At 41.4% G+C, this 23,818-nt stretch overlaps 1 protein-coding gene across 1 annotated transcript in view; it reads right to left on the bottom strand.

The window, feature by feature from the left end:
* SLC25A13 (solute carrier family 25 member 13) overlaps positions 1-23,818 on the bottom strand; it is a 205,006-nt gene that overhangs the window by 65,772 nt on the left and 115,416 nt on the right. The window contains 6 exon segments of the mRNA XM_082471842.1: positions 2,530-2,688; positions 3,170-3,257; positions 6,599-6,683; positions 6,896-6,989; positions 7,745-7,883; positions 9,950-10,096. Of these exon segments, the coding sequence (XP_082327968.1) occupies positions 2,530-2,688; positions 3,170-3,257; positions 6,599-6,683; positions 6,896-6,989; positions 7,745-7,883; positions 9,950-10,096 (712 nt within the window).

Raw genomic sequence — 23,818 nt, 5'->3', positions numbered from 1 at the left:
CATAATAGGAAAAAATAGGCTCAATATTTTGAAACATGTTTATAAATTAGAGATGTACTCTGTCACCTTCTCAAGTATTGCTAGGTAGAGTGTGAACAGCAGCAATTCTAAATTCTCAAAATTTAACTGTTTTCCCCTGGAATATTAAACTTTTAAACAAAATTACATTTAGTAAGAAATTTACAGTCAAAGAATCACATGTTGGGTGGTTTACATCTTGACTTTCTACACGAAGGTTAGAATACTGATTCTCAGAAACAGTTGGGGTCTTTTTTGTTTCTATTCTAATTTTTTGCTGGTAATTTAGTTTCCCGTTTTCATCTGATCCCTCTCTTGTCCAATGATAAGCATTTACAAATATACAGTTACACACAATTATTAATCAATGATTATGTGCAAGGCACTAAAGGGAATTAGTCCCCAACCAATCAAGAATAGGAATAATTCATTTATGAAGCAAGACTATATACCATTTTTTCAAAAACCTAAACTGCCAGTCACCTCTTTGCTCTCAAGATGCAAATTACGAAACAGAAACTAAACAAAGCTTTAGAGTACATCTTTTGTTCTAAAATTGTCTACCAGAAGAGATAAGAAGTCAGGGAGAAATGAACACAGGTGACTCCTAGCACTAATCACCTTATATTCACACTCTACTTATCATGCTCTGACAAGAGAACCCCTTAGGGATCAGGCACCCAAAACAGGTTAGATAAACGGCTCTTTCTAAACCAGGAGAAGGATGAGGAGCTGCCTCTTTGGTGTTCAAAGGGAGCCTCCATGTCTGTCTAACAGGCCGGCTTACTCCCCTTCCCTGAGGAGTTAAAACCAGTTCCGCCAGTCTCACCGATATAACTGAAACAGCATGAGGTTTACGGGATGGCCCAGAGTAGCTCAGTACTCAGGTACGCTTTAAGCTCTTTTGTCCATGGGGTCAAAAGGATAGGTTGAGGAAGGAATTCCAGATGCAACCAAGAATCAAGACCCGCCAGGTGTGGTCAAAGAGGAAAGAGAAGGGACTCAAAATTCAAACAAACCAGGTCAACACAAGCACATTAAAGGCATTCAGCAGGACAAAAATTATTTCTCACAATTCTAAAGGCACCCTTGACGTTTAATCCAACACCAAGGGAAGCCCATAAAAGTAGTTTGTGAAGCAATGCCAAGGCTGAGACATTTGTCCGGTTCGAGGTTCAAAGCTCTCCCCACAGAAGACAACCCACATGAACAGGTAGTAGCAGCCTTTGCCTGAATCACTGCGAAGCAGCAACTGTGACATTAACCTTGTACTACTCGGGAGACATTTCGGGAGACATTTCATTTGCGAGGTTTGTTGTCACCAGGAGGGAAAAGTATTTCAAATGAAAGGCAGTGACCCTGTAAGGGTCATCATCAATCACCTGGGGTCAAAGACCTTCCCAATTGTGAGAAGAGGCAGGGGGTGAGGGAAAGAGGGCAGAGGAAAGATCAAAAGGCCTTTGATGGAGGTTATCTCCCTACACAAAAGAACCTGCGAAATGGAGCTTCTCTGGAGTTTGAAACCTCCTCATTGCTAAGGTGAGAGATTTCAAGAGGGGTCTTTGTTGTTGTTTTATTTTTAACTTGGGTGCTTAAGAGGAAGACTAGAGTCAGCAGATGGCAGAAGAGGCCTACAGGCACAGGCTTACACGGCTGCCAGCTTCAAGGTCTGTCTCTGCAGAGTACTAAATACTATCTCCTGGTAGGGGAAGGGAGGGAAGACCCCGTCTGCTTTGCAGTCGCCAAATGGCAAAGTGGCTCAGCTGGAACTGCCTCACGATACTGGATTTTAGCTGATGCAAATACAGTTACTTCTCTTTGTAGAAGGCAATCACAGAGGGAGTGGCCGGGAAGTTAAGTCATGTCCTTTAGGCCAGTGCCAGTGGTCAAGCAGTCAGGGTCTGTGGGATCCTTTCCATTTGTGATGACATACTTCTTGCTACTGTGCTTGTTGATTAGTGAGCCTTAGATGATTACAGAAGCAGCTGGATAGAGAAGGTATGTGAATCAACTCCATTGGGTACAGAGTCAGAGGAAGGGAAAGGGGCAACCTTAACTCAGAAAGAGACAGTCAAGGAACGAGCGCTGCACTGAACCCCTGGGTACTCGCTTGATAGGCATTTTTGTGGAATATTCAAGGAGAATCATTAGTCCCAAGTAGGCTCTGTCCTGTCCCCCAGCTGCCTTTCCCTGTTAGGTGGTGAGTCGAGTTAGTTCAAGAACACAAACAATACAAGCCTTTTAAAAACTCACTAGACATGTTTATGAAAATAATTATTTTTAAGAAATAAAACATATGGCAGAGCAATATAAATGGCTTTCAGATTATGGGCTGTTTTGATTAGCCATGCCCTAGATGCCTCCAGCCTACGCCCATTAGCATGGATAATTGAGAATCTGCTGTATTTCCATTTTAACACAGTCTCTCTAATACATTTCAGGCATTCAGATGGAAAAACCAAACCTCTGACTACTATTTCCTCTTTCATTAATGTAGCACATGGCACTAACCTCTATACAGTCCAAAGAAGCCTTCATAGCGTAGCACTTTCTTAAAACAGTCCAAGCTGTTTTTATACATAAGTTCTCCCACGAAAGAGCCAGTGGATCGCTGGTTCTGCATTCGAGTTTTTACCAGATCGATAGGGTACACAGCTGTGGCTCCAACAGCTAAAATCAAAGAATAACAATATTTCAGAAGAAATTAAGGTCAGAGGAAAGGGGGAGGTGGTTAACATCAAAGAGAAGATGGATGCAAGAAAAAAACAAATTTTGTATATACAAGTTTTAAAACTCTCTACACTCTTAATAAATAACTGTGGAGTTTCATTCAAGTGTCTCCTGATAAGAGGATATCACAGACAGTTCAAATTTAAAAAAGCACATCACTACAGCCTAACCTCATTATTAACCTGTCTCTAGAAAGCCTATCTGCAGATAAATAAGAGAAAAAAGTCACTTCTAAGTCCCTGATCAGATGTAGGTATGAGGAAAAAGTTCCCTTTGTTATTATCCTATCACACAGATACAGACTGGTAACTAGCTCAGGGAAAGACCAGAGGAGGCTTTGTCCTTCAATATTTCAAGGTGGAAAATCAGAGGAAAAAGAGGAATAACAAAAATGAAAAATTTGCACTCATCCATGACTCACCTCCAGCAACAGAACCCAGACCAAACCTGTAGGCCGACTCTGCAATTTGTAGGAGAATTGGTCGAGATGTATCGACTGAGGCCTTCTTCTTTGCACGCACAGGAATTGCAGAGTGAGAAAACAGGAGACAGAAAGGAAGACAGAACAAAAATGAGCACATGCTATTTTTTAAAAGTTACAACTAGGTTCTAAACTCATGATACAACTAAAATGTCAAAGAGGAAGGTATGATTAGATTTTGTAAGTTCTTATTAATAAAAAGTAATTATTGCTACTAATTTTTAAAATCAAGTTTGAATATAATGAAAGCCGTTATGTGCCCCCCAAAATGTTATGAATATGAACTCATTTTCAAATGTTCAATTCTCATTAGTGATCAAAGAGATACAAATTTAAAAACATTAACGAGACATCATTCTTCAACAATCAAATTGTCAAATTGATAGGTTTTGGGGTTTTTTGTTTGTTCGTTTAATGGCAATATCCAACCTGGCAAGAGATGATAAAAAAAAAAAACAGAGCTTCTCAAATCTGCCATTTACTCAAGCATAAACTGAAGGGAAACTTGGCAATATGCACCCAAACCCTTAAAATGTACATGAACTTCGGCCCTGCAATTCTACTTATAAAAAGTTAGGCTAGAAAATAATCATATATATAAACAAGGATCAAGCTACAAGAATATTAAAAAGCAGTACTGTTTTAAGAGCAAAAACTCTAAGGATACCTAAATGTCCAATAATGGGAGGACTGGTTAAAAATAATGCTATAGCTTTAAAACAAAATTGTATGTCATTAAAAAGCAATATTGTAAAAGATATTTGATGCTCAGAAAAAGTGTTCATAAGGTATTATAAAGCAAAAACAGGCTAAAAAGAATATGGTGAGTAGACAGGTATTCATGGTATGATTTTCTTTACCTTTTAAAATGTTTGAAATGTTTCATGATAATCTTTTAAAACCAATGTTAAAGACTGTGTGTGAATATGCGATTTTTAAAAAAATTATTTGGGTATGTATATGCATATAATAATAACACTAACATTTTGGCTATCTCATCCCCCAGAGATATCCAAATGTTTACAGTGGCTACAACTAGGTGGTTGTACTACAGGTGATTTGATACTTTCTCCCCTTTTTTGTCCATCTTTTCTAAATTCATACTTCAGGCCAGTCAGTTGTTGTATTATGGTTGTTCTTTTGACCTATTATTCTTACAGTGTTTTTGATGCCAGAACATTTCAGAGTATTTCAATTCTCTGTCTACATAAATAAAATAGTAATTTTATGTCACACAGAGCTGTCACATGAGGGTGGCATATAGCTGGTGCTTAATAAATACCTGTTGAATGAATAAATACATTCAGTAACATTTGTTTTTTCAAAAGCCACGATAATTAAGATCGGTGAACAATGAAAATAATGACCAATACCAGCTGAATTTTAGTTGCTGTCAATGTAGCACAATTCTAATACAATGAGATAATTTGGAATCTCCTTCAAAGTTATTTAACTGAAAACAGCTCTACATAGAAATATGCATCTTTAAGAAAGTAAAACATCTCTTCTGCAGATTCCACGGGGTGCATCCAACGCTATCTCCGTATAGATGGATGATTTCCATCTATATCTGTTAACTATAGTAACTTCATTTTGACAGATGCATCCATTAGAAAGGCACTGTTTTATTTACACGGATATAAATATGCAGTACTTAGAAAGGTGCTGGCATCAAAACAATGAGTGAAAATACTTTGAAAATAATAGGTTGGTGGGGAGAGGAACCTACCACTATCACTAACTCATCCAAAGACAAAATAAATGAAATCCCAGACTTTCATTTAACTTTTCTAAAGCTAAAAATGTGGCGTGCTCACAAAACGACACAAGGCAGACGACTCCTCCTGCACTCTCTGTGGAGGAGAAATGCTAGCACCTAGCCTATCAGGTAGATGACCTCCATTGCTTGAGTCTGTCGATGTTGTCAGGCCCACTGGGGTTCACATAGTAAAGAATATTCCAGGCAAGACCCCAGTGAATTGCTCTAAAGCAGCAGCCAATCATTTCCTGCTGTAAATCTCATCAATCTCGTCTAATCCTTTCATGGCCAGGATCCACAAGCACCCATCATCTGAAACTCTCAAAAGCTGCAGAGTACGTAGAGGAAAACTTGTGGGATACCACTGCCAGCTCGAGAACAGGAGGAATCTTTAAAAAAAAAAAAAAATTCTCTGCTTTTTCTTAATCTCCAAATTTCTACAGGAGCTAGTAGCACAGAGACGAAGAGATAATCATCTGGTAAGCAGTGTTTAAAAATCAAAGCAGAGGAGAGCGGAGCTGCTTCCACCTCTGCATGTGATTATACAGTTCTCTCTCCTGCACTCGGGGAAATCGGCTTCCTCTTTTAACGGCAGCCAGCTGGTTTTCCAGAGGTGCCTAGTTAGGGTTTACTGAGCTCACACCCACCGTTCTGAGTTACACGCTGCACACAAAACCTGCCGCTGCCATCGGGTGGGAAAGAGCTGAAAGGAGGGCGTCCTGGCCCGAGGCCTGCCCGTCCTAAAAATGCAGCCCGCATCAACCCATTGTGGTCAAACTGGCGTCTCTGTACAGACCCGGAGCTCCCAGCCAAAAACTGTTAAGTCTCACAGGATTCGGAGATGGCTTTGCCTTAAAGGAGGTATTTTTCTAAAACGATGCTGGTCTGTGAGTGGATTTATTTTACAAACACCATGTAAGCACAACACATGCTCTGGAGGCTTTTATTCTCTAACCCTGACCTATAGAAAGCCAAGTAAGAGTTAAATATAAGAGGTCCCAGGTCTTCGGTTTCTGACTTCCACAAATTCAAGAGGTTGGTTTCTGTTAACCATAAAATAAAATGTAGCATTCCTCAAATTGTTTCCACATAACTTATGAGTCCTTTCACAAAGAAAATAGGTCTAAAAGCCTTCAAACTATGACTCCAGACTAAACAAAATTATCTCATTTTGATATTCAGAAAACCGGCAGGCATGGCAGTTGGGCGATGCCCTGATGAAGTGCCTCTCTGTGGGGCAGAGCCCAGCTTTCATTTCGCAACACGACGCTGGGACGGTGACACCAAAACGGGACTCCGGCCCCACCTCTCCTAGCACAAGATTGAGGGAAGAAGGAAAGATCTTCTGCCTCTTTTGGGAGGGTTAGGCTTCTAAGGCGGTTAAGAAATCACCCCATCTTTCACAGGAAAAGCAAATGCCAATTATCTGTTTCTCAGAACATCTCTAAGCAATTTCTCTTTCCAGCCTTTTGAAATGGTCTGGATTTTTGGTGCAAAGCAAAGAAATGGTAGGTCAGAGACCAGTGTCGAAAAGGCAATTGCACGTGAAAAGGGGTTGGGTGACCCTATCAAAGAAACACCAGGAAGCAAGTGTGCTCCCTTTTACCCACCTGCCTCTGGGCCTCGGCCAAGTTGAAGGGCAGAGTTCCCTCTTCCAGAGGAGCGATCCGTTCAATGTCGGCTAAGGTCATACGTCTAGAGGGAAAAGCAAGCACAAGCAACAACAAAATACAAATTTATTACAATTTACATTATGGAATTTTAAAACGTTTCTTTTCTCGTTTCCCGTATTTCAGAGTCATCTTTAACATGGCTTCTTCTTCTCCAGGTTTGCTGCCGTCCTCCTACCCCACCCCCTAACCTCCCTTTATTAAGCTAATTAAAAAAAAAAAAAAAGAGCAACTTACCCCCGTGGCTCATATAAATCTGCTAACTGAAACAAGATGTCAACTTCCATGGGTGTAACCTGACCAAATTTCTGAGCTGCCAGAACAAACTCCTCTGTATGGAAAAAGAGTTAAAAGGGAAAGATTCAAGAAGGAATAGCCACTAAATGCAGCATTAACTCAAGGCACAGGAATGAGCGAACATCACCAAACTTTATTATTAACAGTCGTAGAATTCAAGTCAATCCAAATAGGGTAAGAATTTTTGCAGTTCTTTCATTTATCTGGAAAGAGTGTGCAGAATAGTTTCTCTAATACTGACTCTAAAAGCTTGGTGTCATCCAAAGGCTTTGAATAAATGACACAGGAAGCCATTCAAATTGCAGGTCAGGGAAAACCAGGAAGGAGATATGAAACTCAATATGCATAGGTCCCAGGACATAATATTAATGAAGCTGTGGAATTCCGAAGGGAATTCTCTGTTTAAAAAAAAAAAATCCCATTAAAATGCTGGTATCTTGATCAGAGATTGTCAATCAACACACACCGTCAGCAGTGTAAGTTTATGGAATTCCTTGTGCACTTCTGAAGGTCACTTTAGAGGATGCCAATTTAGCTCAGGTTTTAGTAAGATTTGAAAACATTTAAGAAACTTTACATGATTCCCTCATTCAAAGACTGTCTTGGGTTTATTTAAAATGTGCTGAAGATTGTTTTGTCTGATCTAAGGGTGGAGAACACACATGTACCATATGGTTAATATGTGTCAGTGGGACAGAAAAATTTAAAACGTAAACTCCTAGTTGCCTTCTTTACCCTAATAATAACTCACCAAGATAGTTGCAGGCAAGAGTTCAGATTCTCACTCACCCTTTGTCACCTCTACATCTTTCCTGTTGCCAGCCAGAGTGCTGTAGATCTTTCTAATGAGTTCCATGTTGTTAAGCAGTGAATTAAATCCATTAAAATAGGAGAAACTAACTTGATGGGACGTGGTACCTCCAGCAGCCTCAAATAAGTTGAAAATAAGAGGAGGGAGAAGAAAAATAAACAAAGCATTTATAGAATGAAGACGATTCAGAAGTATGTACATCAAATGCTAGTTTTGGAAGTAATCAAGAAAGCATGTATAGAAAGAAATGTTTATAAGCATTTTTCTTTCACATTAAAAAAAAGCTATAAATGATTTTTAGAAGTAACTGCAACTAATCATGACCAGAACTTGTACTCTCCACAAAGTCCTAGAAAACTAAATACATGTGTAGGATTATAACAACAGGACCAGTAGTAATTTACAGAGTTCAAATTTCAATTGGAAATGTTTCATAAGTTTGTTTATTTCATCTAATGAGCAATTCTTAAAAGCTGAGACATGCAAAACTCTATTATACACATGCATACATGTGTATACTTATACATGCAAAACCCTATTATACCAACACAAACATACTATGAAAAGTGGTCAGTCTAACATTAATATCATCATTTGTCATGTTACTTATAAGTAGTAATAAATCAGCATTTAAGTACAGACTTTATATTGGTAGGATTTCTAGCAAACAAGCATATTATGGTAAAATTATGAGATGTCATACGCTTTGATGGGGGTTAAGACTGGTCAGAATTCTGATAATCAGAATTTGTAAGAAACCATATTTCTTCATGCGGACAAGGAAAACAGACAGCATGTCCATTATGAATGGAACTTCAGTTTGAGGTTTCAAATATTTTACCTTCCCTAACAAGGCAAAATATTTTTATTAGGAAAGCACTTCTTTATAAGGTAACGACCACATAAATCTTCACTTACTACTCGTTTGAAATAGCTGATGTGAGAGTTGGGATAGCGAAGGGGGGCCAAGAAAAGGAGCGAGATTAACACAGCGCTGGAGTGGAAAAGGCCTTGTCAGATCACCGCATCTCCAAAGAGAGGGACCAGAAAAAAAAAAAGAGGAAAAATGAAAAGCTCCCCTGAGTTCTTCCTTATGGTAAGCATTGTGGGAAACTCAGGTGATGGTGAAAACACCCAAAAAGTCCTCTCCCTGGGATTAACAAAGGAAGAGTTACCATTGCATAAGGGTCCCAAATCTGGGGGATCATCACAATTACCTAGGAAGCCTCAGAAATTAGATTATAGGACCTTACCACCTGTGGATGGTGAATGGGTAGGCCTGGAAGAGACCTCAGAATCTGCACTTTTAATAACTATCCCTGATGATTCTTAAGCTCCGTGACCAAGGCTTGGGAACCACCACCACGGAACGTTCCAGGACACCCTCAGGGTCCATGAGGGAGGAAAGTGGCTGGACATCCACTAGGAGGGAAGCTCCTCGACACAGGACAGCAAGGCTCCGCCCACTGCATGTGCCAGTGTCGCCTCCACACACATGCTGAATGAATGAGTGAATCCAAGCGTTAGAGTTCCTGTTCTGCTGACTCCTCAAATACATCTATGCGCACTACTTGTTTAGAAAAACCACTTTGCCTTGGAGAACAGGTAAAAGCAAAGATCAGCATTTGACATACCTCAAAATATAAAGCAAATTAATGTGCGATTATATGTCTGTTTTTCCTTTTTAAAAAAGCCAGGTAATACATTTCTTTAAGATAGTCCATATCATCCAGGTAACAAGTTAACCTACCCACTAAAACTGGCAAAGCACTCTCTGTAAGTTTGGTAATGGATGCAATATCACTAAGAAAATAAAAAAATGTTAGTGTTTAAACAGAAGGAACTCTACACAATCTGTAAGACTTGTTCTTACAATCCCTTATTTACTGAGCTTACACCAGGTAGAATAAGCTATTTCATTATGGCAAGTTACAACCTAGGAGGAGGGATAAATTGGGAGATCGGAATTGACATATACACGCTACTATATATAAAATAGATAAGTAATAAGGACCTACTTTATAACACAGGGAACTCTACTCAGTACTCTGTGATGACCTATATGGGCAAAGAATCTAAAAAAGAGTGGATATATGTATAACTGATTCACTTTGCTGTACACCTGAAACTAACACAACATTGTAAATTAACTATACTCTAATAGAAATTAAAAAACAACTTACAGCTACTAGACATTCTTCTACAAAAGGTGTCAAGACATGAGGGCGGATGGTGACCATGATGTCTCGGAAGTCAATGGCTGTGACTTTTCCGGTCCTGGCATTGTCCCTTTGAACAAAGGCTTGCTTCGCATGCTCCAATTGTATTTCCTGCAAACAAAGAAGGTGAAATACTTCATTTATGTTTCCCATTTACTACAAATGACTGCTCAATTTCAAATCGGGGTGAAGAAATATATACATTAAATCTTGATTTACTAAGCCCCACACTTGTTCAATAGCACTCCCAAGTTACCTCCTTCCAAAGACAGAACTTTGTTCAGACTGGTGAACATGTCTTGAGAAAGTACACTCCTTAAATTTCTTACCCAAAGAGACCAAATCACTTCCATGTTCTGCTCTAGTCCAAAGACACAAGGAAAATAAAAACTAGAATGAAGCTTGGTAGGCTCCAAGATCTGAACAAACCCTGCTTAGGCGATGCAGATGATCAAAGGAAAAACACCTACAGGGACATGAACTTCTCTCCAAAGAACAGAGAAAAATTTTTAACGGTAACTTGGTTCACAAACACGTGATGTAACAGCAGATTGAAAAGGGTGGTTCTGCTCAGGAATATGCTGTTCCTCTACACTACTGGTATTTGTGGTAGGTTAAGCCTTTGTTATGGGGGCTGTCCTATGCATCCCTACCCTCTTCCCACTGGATGCTGGTGGCCCCTTTTCCCCAAGGCCATGGCAATCAAAAATGTCTCCAGAGAGGACCATATGTCCCGATTGAGGACCAACACTCTAGAATTAGGAACTGGATGGTACGTGCATCAGAGGTGGCAAAACTGTGACAGTGCCACTGGATATACGTTTTAATTCATATGATCTAAGGACAGGAAGCCCAACCTTAGATTTCTATTGCTATTCTCAGGGGATAAGTGTATCAAAAAATAAAACACGGTCTCCCGTCAAAACCCATCATATGCTGTGTAGGAGAAGCATGCCTTCTGCAGAGAGTATTATATTCTCTTCCTCAAGACACTCTGTCCATTTCCCAAATGGGCCCTTAGGGTGAGATCTAATCTCTGTGAAATTAAAAGGCATCCCGGATGTGGCTTTCAAGCACTTTAAATTATTTAAATATTAAAAAGTTCTATTAGATGATACTGAGGAATTAACTTTTTTTTTTTTTAACTTTGGTGAGATAATGACTTACAGTTTTATGAAAACTAACTGTCCTCATGAAGTAGTGCAAACTAAAGCGTGGGAGAAATGACATGAATCTGAAAATGCCTTGAAGTAGCCTATCTCCCTTCTTCTCCCGCAGAAAGGTGGGGAGATAAAGGAAGACTGATAAAATATTGATAATAATTGAAGCTGTATAGTGGGAACACGGTGGGCCATCATATCTTTATCCTTACTTTTATGGAGCTTGAAAGTGTCTACAATAACACATTTTTAAAGACAAAACAATAATAAGCATCAGAGTTCTTATCCGATTCAAAAGCCTCTTATCGGTTATAGCACCTGCCAGCATTGATCCAGCCCAGCCCTGCTGGAACTCTCATCCGGGACCCTAATCTTTCTAGTGCTTCTTCCACTCGCTCCTTAAATAGGAGGCACCTGTCAGCCCTCTGTCCTCAGGTCTTCTCACTCAACGCTCCTAGGCAAAGACCTCCCCTCCCTAGGTCTTCTTCTAAGATTTCTCATAAGGCTTGACTCCCAGATCCAAGTCTCTCACTCCTATCTGCTGCGCCAGAATTTCTAACTGCTTAGCGAATATACTCATGGGGGTATCTTGTAAAGGCCATAAAATTACACGTCGCTAAATCCACTACTGTATGTCTCCCACCGAGCCCTCAAACCTGGTCCTTCTCCCGTGTTCAAAGCTTAATTATTAGCATGTTGTTTTCCCGGTCACTTACCCTAGAAACCTGTCATTGTCAATTCTTCCAGCTTCCTTTCCCCCAGAGTAAACCAGTTACTACATTAAGCCACTTGGACCTTTGAAAGTTCACTCAAATGCATCTTTTCCTTTTTACTCCTGACCACTGGTTCAAGGCCTCCTCAGACCACGGATGAATGGCCACCATGGGCCCAACTGTCAGTCTGGCACTCCTCTCTGACCTCTGCATCCACCTTGCACACATCGACAGCTGCCTTTCAGCATCTCAAACCTGACTTCAATCACCCTCAGCTGAAACCTTTCGTCGTAAAGATCTATCTCCAAAGCAAGGCTCTCCAGACCCTACAAGGAGTTACTCTCAGCCTGGTGTCTGGCACCCCATGCCCAGCCTGGCCAGACCTTCCACACATCCGGGCCTTTGTCCACACTCTTCCCTCCACCTGGCAGAGATTATAGCCTCCTGCTCTAGCTCCTGAAATCCTACCACTTGGTGGCTCAAATGCCACCACTTAGGTAAATATAACCAGGCCTCCTAACTGAAAATAACTGATCATGTGGCCTCCTGCTTGAACCTCAAGTATAAGACTTGTCTGACTCCATCCTACATTATAATCAGTTATTTACATTCCTGTCTTTCCCCCGCCTTGCCAGGAAAAAGAGACTGTGTCCTCTCCATCCTACTTATGGTGCGGGCAGAATGCTTTAGATATAGCAGGTACTCAATAAACCATGGACATAATCCTCAGTGACAGGTACTGTATAGAACCAACTGAGTGAACAAATGACAATGTATTGAACGAAAAGGGGTCCTCTGTACAAGTGTCTCCAATTTAAAAGGAAGGATGAAACCAACTGTTAAACACCCTGTAGCGAAAAATGACCACAGTATGTATTCAATTGAAAGTAAATGAACACAGTCTTCCTTGAATTGCTAGACCCACGGCTAAAGCTATCGTAAGCCAAGATTACTCTCAACAATACCAGAAAGTGCGTTCAGTTATTTACCACTTCCCCTAGTTTATAACTAAAATAGTCTCAGGGCTCCTCAGATCATTATATCAAAAGCAGCATCAGTTTCCCTGGTCACTCCAACTCCTCAGAGAGCAGGAAGCCGGAACACTAAGACCAATCCACCCAGAATGTCTAACTGGGAAACAGACACCCAAGTGGGGGTTGATGCTCTCACTGCAGGACAGGGGGTGCGTCTGTAATGAGGACAAACGGCCTCACTACGCATTTCTGTGCACGCTTAAACATTCAGTAGCGGGAATCCCGCAATCACGGTACAAGAAAGCACTTTTAACCCTAACAAAGAACAACTTGAGAACACATTTCCAACAGTTCTTAAAGACTGGGGACACTAAATTCCATGAAAAACAAGGTAGATCCAGGTAGTTCTCTAATAGTAGAGTAAAAACGTTCAGTTATGTGTTTCCCCAAACTTAAAAGTAGCTTACTGAAGATGGGGGTTGCCTTCTGAAGAACATCTGTTTATGTCATGACTATTCTTCTGGGTGAGGAAATGAAAACTATTACCTCAGATGATAAAACAGCCACGATAACAGCATTTTGTAAGCATACATTACCTGCCAGTGTTCTCAAGTGCTCTGTAGTGATAAACTGATTTAATGCTCACAGCACCCCAATGAGGTAGGAACTATTATTAACCCCACTGTAGCAGTTGAGGAAACGAATGTCTCACTGACAGGAAGCAGCAAAGCTGGAATTCACACCCAGGCAGTCCCGCTGCACTGACCTTGCTCCTAATACCTCACTATACTGCACGGGAAGCCTGGATAATGCTGCTGTCAGGAATTTGATTAAAAATCTTATTTGACACTTAGGAGTCTTCATAGCTATGAAAAGATAAACAGTCAATTTGCTTTTAAAGTATTCCAGTGCTCTAGATTTTTCTGTAGCCTATTTTCACGAGAAAACAATAAAATTCCCAAAACTTTTTCGTTAAGGCAAAAGTCTCTGATGCGCTCTCAAACACCAGGACTGTCCTCCTAACAACAGCAGAGACCATGGAGGAGAGAAACCAAATCTAAAGGGCCTTCCCCCTCAAGAGACTGAGGAGGAGAAAGACCAATAAGGAGGCCTGGGGGAGCTCACACGCAGGTTCTCTATAAATACTTAATTCAAGACTGAATGACCTTTGAAACAAACAGCCAGGCTCACTACTCACGGCAGACTGACTTAACATCAGAGCTCTCCACTGGCACCTCTACAGCTGTTTAAGGAAAACCTAACCCTATTCAGGGCTACCAAGACGGTGAAGCATCCTAGATCTGAGTCCAGAGGGGTAAAGCTGGGACGGCGAGCTTTTGGCATGCATGGTGTATACAGCATGGGTAGTTACCGTTCATTTCCAAAACGAAAGGAACCAGAATGGATAAACTCGTCCTTCGTGCGTGGGAGAGGAGAACAATGGGAGAAGCAATAGTTACATTCAAATATTTAAAGTTTAAAGGACTATCAGGTTAAAAAAGAAGTTAGACTGGTTCTCTGTATTTCTTAAAGAAAAAAAAATCAATGGAGAGAAGATAGAGGGATCAGGTTTTAGCACAAAACACAGAAGTATTTAACCTGACTATTCAGCAATGAAATGGGCTACCTTGCAAAGTAGGGGGTTCCCAGTCACTGGAAATACCTGTTCAACTACTGGCTGAGAAACATACGCCAAGGAATTTTATTTATTTATCTTTTCATATTTTATTTTATTTCATTTTATACAGGGGGTTGTGGAAGCAATCTGTTATAATGACAAATCTGAAGTTTGGGACCGGAATGGGCAGTGCTCAAGTATCAGTCATGGCGCGCCTAGCTGGGAGGGCATAGGGAAGTGTGTTTATATCTCAGAGCCTCAGCAACACCTGACTGCACCGGGTGGTTAAAAACTAGACGTCACGTGTGACCAGCACTTAATAAAAAGTAGCTTTGATTTTGGTCAAGGTGAATGGTTTAAAAACCTCTAAAGTCCATTCCAATATAAGTTCTTGGAGTCTTTAAAAAAAAATCACCTAGTAAGTAAGGAACAGCGGCTCTGCTAAGTCATTCTGAACCAACAACAGGAACAGAGCGATGAAGACCAGTTAGGGTGGAGGATACCAGTGACAGCTGAGTGCCTGAACACTTCTCCAGGCCAGGGGCTCCACCAAGAACTTCAAAGACAGGACTTCATTCAAGCCTCACAATAGTCCTGTGAAGTGGTAACACCTTCATCTCCCAGAGGCACCCGAAGCTTAGGGAGGTTACATAACTAGTCCAACGTCACACAGCTAGGAGGTGGGAGAGCTGAGATCTCTACCAAAGTACTGTCGGATTCCAAACCTGAGAATTCCAACCACTAACTTACGCTGCCTTGGGTAAAACCATAAGTAAGGGGATCATAAGTGATCTGGACAGATAACTGGAAAAGAGATTTTAAGAAAAGTTTGGGTGGTGATTTATATATAAAAATGGAACAAGAGTTTCTTAAAGAATTCTCACCTTGGATGATGGAGAGATAGGAGAATCTACCACAAAAGAAAATACGTAAGGGGAAAGAGATGAGGTAGTTAGTTGACCACGGGGAGAAACTTGGAGTGAGATGAGCTCTGCCTCCAGCTACAAACAAAAGAAAGCCAGAGGTACAGGTCAAAACGTAAATCTGAGAAATGCAGACAACAGGATTTTAGGGGGGAAAAAAAAACCCCAAAAGGCTAACATTTACTGTTGTTGAGCGCAGGCTATGCTCCAGGGACAGCGGCATTTTCCTGCTTCATCTTTCAATAACCTTATGAGGTGGGATTACCCACCACCTCCATTTTGTAGATGGAAAAATTAGGTAAAGAGCAGCTGAGGGTCGCGTGACGCTAAGGATGAAACTGGATACGCAGCCGGGCGGTCTGGCTTCAGAGCCATATCCTTATCCTACATGGGCTGCCCGTTCCTTTTAGGGGAAGGCCTACCAAAAACCAGAAGGAAAAAAAAAAAAAAAAGTTGTAAAAATGGATGAGATCATCTTACAATGCATAGAAAGAGCAGGCAGATGACAAAAATGGAAGCAATACCTAAATAAGTGAGTAGAGACAATAAAATCGACGGCCTGAGACCCTGTGGAAAACCCAGAGAGCTGGGATGAAGGCATGGCTCTCCCGAGAGAGCTCTTATCAGTAACAGGCCACAGGGCGCTTCCTAAACGCTGCTGATGGAGCCAGGAAGGACTGTAAAGAGAAAGGGCCCTCCTTCACCTAAGGCCAGAAGTTCGCAGAGCAAGGAGCTGGACGGCCACCTCTAAGGAAGTCCTGCTCCAGCACGTGAAAGGAGGCCCAGTTTCTCTCTACATTTGCCAGTGAACTGTTTTCTGTTCCCTCTATTCCGGTACGTGATGATTAATGGACTAGGCTTCTACTGTAGCAGTTTCCAACTACTTTAACACACCCATTCAGAATGCTGCAGGAGGGGAAAAAAAAAAATCAAACTCTTCGGAATTGCTAGCTGTACAGAAATACACATATATAGGGGTTACACCACTTTTGGTTTAACATTCATGCTTCTAAGAGTTCCAGGCCTGTCATTTCCTTAATAATCTCCAATTTTCAAGTGGGTATATTTTGAATGCAAAACTTCTCTCCACCTCTATTCAGACGTGCAAGTTTGTGCTTCAACCTGAAAACAATTTATCAGGAACCAAAAAAAAAAAAAAAAAAAGACCAATAGACCCTCAAAACAAGCAGCAGATCCAGATGATTTATATTAGACTTATATTATAAAGCCAAGAACACCAAAAAACACCCGACTACTTTGCATTTTTGTGTTTTGTACAGTTTTGAAATTAAAAAATATATATCTAAAACTTTAATAACAACGGGTTATCAACAAAGATATAATTTAAAAGAATTCCATTTTACGGGTGGTGGTAGAAGAATTCTGGGGAAAATGCAGGTAATTATTTATGAAAATGAGGAATAAAAATGTATAAAGAAGGTTTGCTTATAAAATATGGTATTATATTTAGCCCTGTTTCAAATAAATTCTATATTACATCAAGTATCAGGACCTCTACTATTTAATATATAAGTATCACTTTCATAATCCTATGCTAATTTGGAGGAAAAAATTCTAGTTAAAATAAAGATCCACATATTTTTAAACTGAGTGAAAAACAGAACTTGGCAATGGAATAGGTAGAGAGATAAGTAGTTCCCATTCTCAACATTTTTCTGTGCTCCCCACATTCAGCCTATGCAGTCAGACTTCCAGAGTTCAGCGTGAAATTTCATCCCCAATTCACTGGGTGGGGTCTCTAATTAAAAGGGTCTTTAGTAACACTACACACACAGCAACACCTTGGCAACAACCAAGTACAGAGCTTTTCCATCTCAATTTCCTTGCTCTTCTGATTCAACGTTAAACTTCACAGTGGGTAACAGCTATATGGTGTGTTCATTTTTACCAGGATGCTACTGTAAAAGCCTGCACAACAGGCTACTCAACAAAACAGCAAGCTGATGAACACCATGGACACAACAGCACAATGAATTCTGATTTCCTTTGCCCAGAGAGCAGAAAGTGCAGTGCGAATGAAATGAATCCTGCGTCTAACTCTCCAAGTGACCAGGCTATTCCCCCATCTCTGGTCACTCAGCGCCAAACTAGCAGTGGTTTCCATTTGGACACAAAACACAATCTCATCTCTTGGAGAAGCTGAGGGCAAAACAACATTAGCTACCTTTACTCATTATTTCATTTTGGAACATCAAGTGGTGCTGTATTTATGAAGCAGTACCAAAGCTGTATCACAGACCCCATCTGGTCCAACTTAAAATCAACATAAAAATCACGCCCATGTTAAGAATGCAAATATAATCATGGTCTCTGGATACTAAAGATCCAGGGTCTAGATATTTTAACTAATACAGATGGCAAGTTGGGGGACCCGGGTGGGGGGGCACAAATGGCTTGGGTTACTCAATCCTAAGTAAGGACTTTGTTAGTGGTCCACTGACCTGTTTAAACAATTGTGGCTTCAGCAAGTTCTACTACAAAGGATTGTTTTTTGTTAACACCTGAAATGCTCTTTCAATTCCAAAGCTTGAGAATTTGATGTTGCCATGGTTGAAGGTTATGTTTTCTTTTGTTTGGTGGTGATGTTGGGCTGGCAGGGGGAACAATTTCTTTTTTAACAACACAGCCTTTTGTGCTGAAAGTTTTGCCTTAAACCAGGATACCTTGACATACATAGTCGCAACCCTATGACTCAGAACAGCTGACTAGGAGCAGCAAATCTCTGGCCTCCAGAGGGACACGTGGTAAGCACCAGCACCTGGGGCTGCTGACTTCCAGAACTCTGCTCTCTAGGGCGCAGAACCTGAAAACCAAAATGTCCATTTCACACAAAAGACTTGGGTTGGTCTGTATGCCATGTTGACCCATAAGCCAAAATACTGGTTGGTTTGATTTAACAAAAAGAACCAAAACTGTTCAGTTGCCTTATTTGCATGAATATGCTTTGGCATCCAACAGGGCTATCTTGGGGCTCACGTGATCTGATGACAAGGGTCCTAACAAACATGAATGGCTGGTCGGGACACCAGACACAGCTCTGAGTCCCAGGTTCTACTCCTAGCTCTACCAACTATGATTCACCTCTCTGGGTCTCACCATCCATCTCCTGACAAAAGGAGGACCTGAATAAAGTTATGGTAAAACACTCACACCCTTGTGATGAGGGCTTTCTGTTGGGTCAGGCAACTTCATTCTTAAACTCTATTTGATGAGAAGATATTAGAGAGGATTTTTAGCCCCACTCCCTCCCAAGCCAGCTATCCCATTTCTTGGCTAACTAATGGAATCCCACCTTCAAAATCTGGCCTCGCCACCAGTTTACAGCACTGCTGATTTCTGCATGACTCTTCTTCTTACAGTAATAGGAGGAAGGCCTCTGGAAACAGAAGAAATTTCCTGGCTCCATGAAATGAAGAAGAGAATTTTCTTGGAAAAATGCTCAAGTCTGTCGGGCCATAGGTAGGGCTCCTATGGGATCCTAACCCCAAGGAACTGAGGTGATGAGGTGGAAACAACCCAGCCACACACGTCAATGGTGATTACATGCAAAGCACTCCTCACAGGCCTTCACCAACATGTCCTCCATCCCGTCCCCCTGTGCTCCCGATCTCGGTAAATCACCACCATCCTCCCACTTGCCCAAGCCTAAAATCCAGGAGTGAACCATGAGTTCTGCATATCCTTTACTGTCCCCATCCTAACAGATCACCAAGCCTGGTCAGGCCCATCTCTTGAACTTTTCTTGAACCCATTTTCTTCAGTTCATCACCATCACCATCCAACCCAGGCCACAGTCATTTCTCTCTTGGATTGGAAAATGGCCAGATGGTCTCCCTCTCCCAGTCAGATCCCTCTCCATTTGACTGTCCACACAACAGCCAGAGCAGTCCTTCTGAAACACCAATCTGATCATGTTTGCCTCTCCTAGCTCCCCATCAGCCTTAGGATGAGACCTGAACACCAGATTCTGTGCTTTTAAACAGTCAGGGTTTTGTCATCTAGACCAATGTTTCTCAACGTGTGGCCCTCGGACCATCTGGAACATCACAATTCAGGATGCTTGTCTGAAAGGCAATTTCTTAGGCCCTATCCAGACCTACTGAATCAGACCCTTGGTGGGGACAGAGGCCCAGGGCACCGCCTTTTAAAATAATCACTTCAGAAAGATTTTACACAAAATTTAAAAACACTGCTAGAGATTTAGGAAAATTAAAACCAACTTCTGTTCCACCTGTTTCATCTTGGACAAAAACTCCTCCAAGCTTCTACGTGCTCATCTTTCATACAGAAACAACAGCAACTGCTTAACACCTAAGGCAACTGTAAAGACCAACACAAGCCAAAGCACTTTCTAAGCTAGAAAATGCTACAGGAGAGGTAGTTAACAGCAACAGTTTTCTAGTTAACAAGCGTATCGCATTGGGTAGTAATCTGAGACTTTTCTATCCTGAGACCAGAGCCGTTAGAAACTCCTATGTGTAGATGATTTTTAAACTGTAATAATTATATGTGAAATATATACCCATGATTATAAACCATTATCAAGAAGTAACTGGAGGGGAAGTCCCTGGAGGTCCAGTGGTTAGGACTCCACGCTTTCACTGCCAGGGTCTGGATTGGATCTCCGGTTGGGGAGCTAAGATCCTGCAAGCCGCACGGTGTGGCCAAAAAAAAAAAAAAAAAAGTAACTGGAAACAACCGTAACACGTACCCCTACTACGGCTTTTTTATAATCATATCTGGCGATTAATGGCAGGGATCAGGAATGCTAAATGTCCAGCAATGCATGACTGTACACCCCCATTCAGAAACATGGCCCCTTCCAGGAACAGAAACTAACTTCATAGCCATGGCCCTGGAGACAATATAGTGGAGTATAGTGGTAATGGCATCATATTTTTTAATCCCTCACATGTCTGTGATCTTATGGAAGAAGTTAAGCTCTAGAACAGCGGGTCTGTACTCTTTTGGGGTACTCTTTTGGGACCCTATTGAAAGCCATGAGCATTTCCCCATAAAATTACCCGTAAATGCAAAATTTTACCCTAGAGTCTGTTTATTCTTTTGTACATAATAGGGAATAATTATAATTACCTCTCAGGGTATTGGGGGATGCTAGCATCAGAAACAGGATATTTAAAACCACTTTGTAAATTATAAAGGTCGTTGCTATTATTACTTCTTTTTTTGAGAGTCAGTACCGACTCTACAGAATAATTTGGCAGAAAAACTTAAGAGGCCTTTCTTTCACTCTGTGCTCACAATTGCCTATGACTCCCATCCAATAAGAAAAAGGTAATGGATTTGAACAGACACATCTCCAAAGAAAACATACAAGTGGCAACAAGCACATGAAAAGATGCTCAACATCATCAGTCATTAGGGAAGTGGAAATCAAAATCACAAATGAGATACTGCTAAGAGACTCTAAAGTAAAAGGCCTCAGACTCTTCATCTGTAAAATGGGTCTGTTAACTAGACCTTATAGTAGTACCTGGCCCTTTAATTTTGTACTTTGGACGGCTGCTCTAACCACACTTTGAATGTTGGTTTCGGGTTTACACCTGCCATAAGGGTTTATGCTACAAACCCTTAAGGATTTTTGTTATAAAAGAGCATCCTCATAGGGTATACATTTTATATCTGTTTGTAGTTGTGCCTTTTGAGCTGTCAGGCGACTAAACATAGGAACACCCGCCCAGACTTGTACATTTTAAGTATTTCAAAAGTTGCTACCTCTGCACCTCTGAGCCTTTTGCACAAGCCCTCTCGACAAATCCTGCATCCTCAGCAAACATTTGATGAACTGGGTGGCTTGCCTCATGTGAGTAACAATCACAAAAATACTTCAAGACAGGGTAGAGAGTTCTATGTTCATATCATTTATGAACAGGAGTTCCATCAGGTATAGAATAGGAAAATTTCTCAGAACTGCTTTCTAAATATACTGTTTACAGTACATTAAAATCCATTTTTCAACTAGTAACCATAAAATGAGAGCTTTGCCCTAAGAGCTGAGAGTACAGATATGTTGGAAAGGCTTATAGACTATTTTAAAATACACACACATACACTGCAACATATAAAACTATATTCACATTCACATGTACACACCATCACTCATGCAGTTAAGTGGAGATGATAGAACCCGGCACATAAAAGATAGCAGCAGTGGATGCAACAGTATTAAGGATGGGGGAAACAGGACTATGGCTCCACTCCCTTCTGAAATCCTTCCCTACCAAGACTCTAGAAGGGAGGCTTTGCATCCCTGCTACTTGCTTCAACACTGTCATTTAGATACAAAGTACAAACAAGGCAAATTTAGCTCCAAGTATATCAAACTGATTCACCACTTTATGAATTTTATAACCAAAGCACAGAAAACAACATTCCAGCTCAGCATCCAATCGATGCCCACGACCGGCACCAACCACCTCAGACAGTACCCAGACGAACATGTGAACATGTGGAGTCCTCACAGCCACATGGTGGCTTATAACAAACTCACACCAGCTTCCGTATAGTAAAATATTTTTTAGGACTTCCCTGGTGGCGCAGTGGTTAAGAATCCACCTGCCAATGCAGGGGACACGGGTTCGAGCCCTGGTCCGGGAAGATCCCACATGCCGCAGAGCAACTAAGCCGGTGCGCCACAACTGCTGAAGCCTGCGCTCTAGAGCCCACAAGCCACAACTACTGAGCCCGCGTGCTGCAACTACTGAAGCCTGCGTGCCTAGAGCCCGTGCTCCGCAGCAAGAGAAGCCACCGCAATGAGAAGCCCGCACGCTGCGATGAAAAGTAGCCCCCCTCACTGCAACTAGAGAAAATCCTGTGCGCAGCCACGAAGACTGGCTTTTTATTTATTTAAATAAATAAATAAATAAAAATAAAATAAAATAAAATATTTTTTAAATGAAGGGGAAAAAAACTGACCTTGCAGAGAATTGCACTGCTCACCAGGCACAAACACGTGCACATACATAAGCACAGGTTAACACACAAGAGTGTGAGGCTGATACCTTCTAGGCCCTTCAGTGGGATTGACCGGTGTTTTCGACAACAGGCTCCTTGAGGTCACAAGCACCGTGAAGTTGACCCTACGGCTGGCTGCTCCTCTTCATCCTCAGATGACAGGCAAGTGGCATGCACGGTGGCAGTTCTTTCACGAACTTGGCGCCAGACAGGGAGCTGGTGCCTGTGTTTCTGAGCCCTGCCCCACAGCAGAAAGGCGGGCACATGCTTGATAAAGCAAGAGCCCCAAACATAGGAGATTACGTTTACTTACATCTTTAAGAAGGTCCCTGCATCCAGAAAAGAGCCCCAAAGAACAAAGTATTTGAAGTTGAGGTCTGAGGCTCTACCTTCATTCAGAAAAGACTTCAAAGGAAGCAAAGGAAGCATTTGAATGGGGGCAGTGGGACAGTGACCCAATGGTAGACACCGAAACTGGCATTTCATCGGCATTCATAGCAAGTCTACCATGATACATCCATTAATTCCTTTATATCTGGGCCTGGAGTGGGACACAACAGCAAAGCCCTAATTACCTACCAAGACCATTTTAATCTAGTAAAAGTTTAGCACTTGCATTCTGGCTACAAAGTCAAAATCGTCCCACGCAGGACACTGAGGGATGAGTGTATTCACCAGTATAGAACGGAGTCCAATACAAGTGAATGCCCCACAAGCTGCAGCTGGAAACCTAATCAGTAATCCCTGAGTCATCTCCTCTTTGCCTCTGGCTTGTCCATATCTTGAGGAAGGCCTAGAAGCAGCTGAGTGGATTACAGCTGACTCAATTCGGCATAATTGATATTTGCTTAAAGGGAAACCCGATCATCCTTACTACTGCTAACATCCCATTAAGACTAAAAGTTAATTAGGCTGTGTTCCATAAAGTCAATTGGAGGCATTTGTCTCAATAGCATTATTGTAATTATTCCTCATCAAAATGGATACCACCTCCTACCGCGTGCGATGTCTTGTATAAACAACAGCACAAACCTAACAACTCACATTCCATTCTTCACCTGAGTTATTTAAGCAGGTTTATGTTTATATAGAACTGCAAATGGGAATTCATAGACATTAACACATTTTAAAATAAATACAAAGGCATGTTTAAGACATCTTGTTTTTTAAGTTTTCAAAGACTGGGAAAATAAAAGCAAACTACAAAGCATGACAAATTTTAGATATCATAATGATACCAGTGAAAGTCAAAAAGAGAAGCACCTATTAAAGTCAACCTATTACATACACTGTGCCTAAGAATGGAGACCACAAAATGCTGAGTGAAGAGCACACGGCACGGTGCACGTGTGCCCCTGTACCCTCCACCTCCGCCGCCCCACAGCTGTGCTTCCAACCACTCCTCAGAAGACTCTGGCAAGGTCACAGGCACACGAAGGAAGCAGGGCC

This window comes from Balaenoptera physalus (genome assembly GCF_965194825.1).
Source record: "Balaenoptera physalus genome assembly, chromosome: 8".
NCBI classification, from domain to species: domain Eukaryota; kingdom Metazoa; phylum Chordata; class Mammalia; order Artiodactyla; family Balaenopteridae; genus Balaenoptera; species Balaenoptera physalus.
The sequence above is the reverse complement of the archived record's forward strand: the minus strand, read 5'-3'. Positions and strand labels throughout refer to the sequence as shown.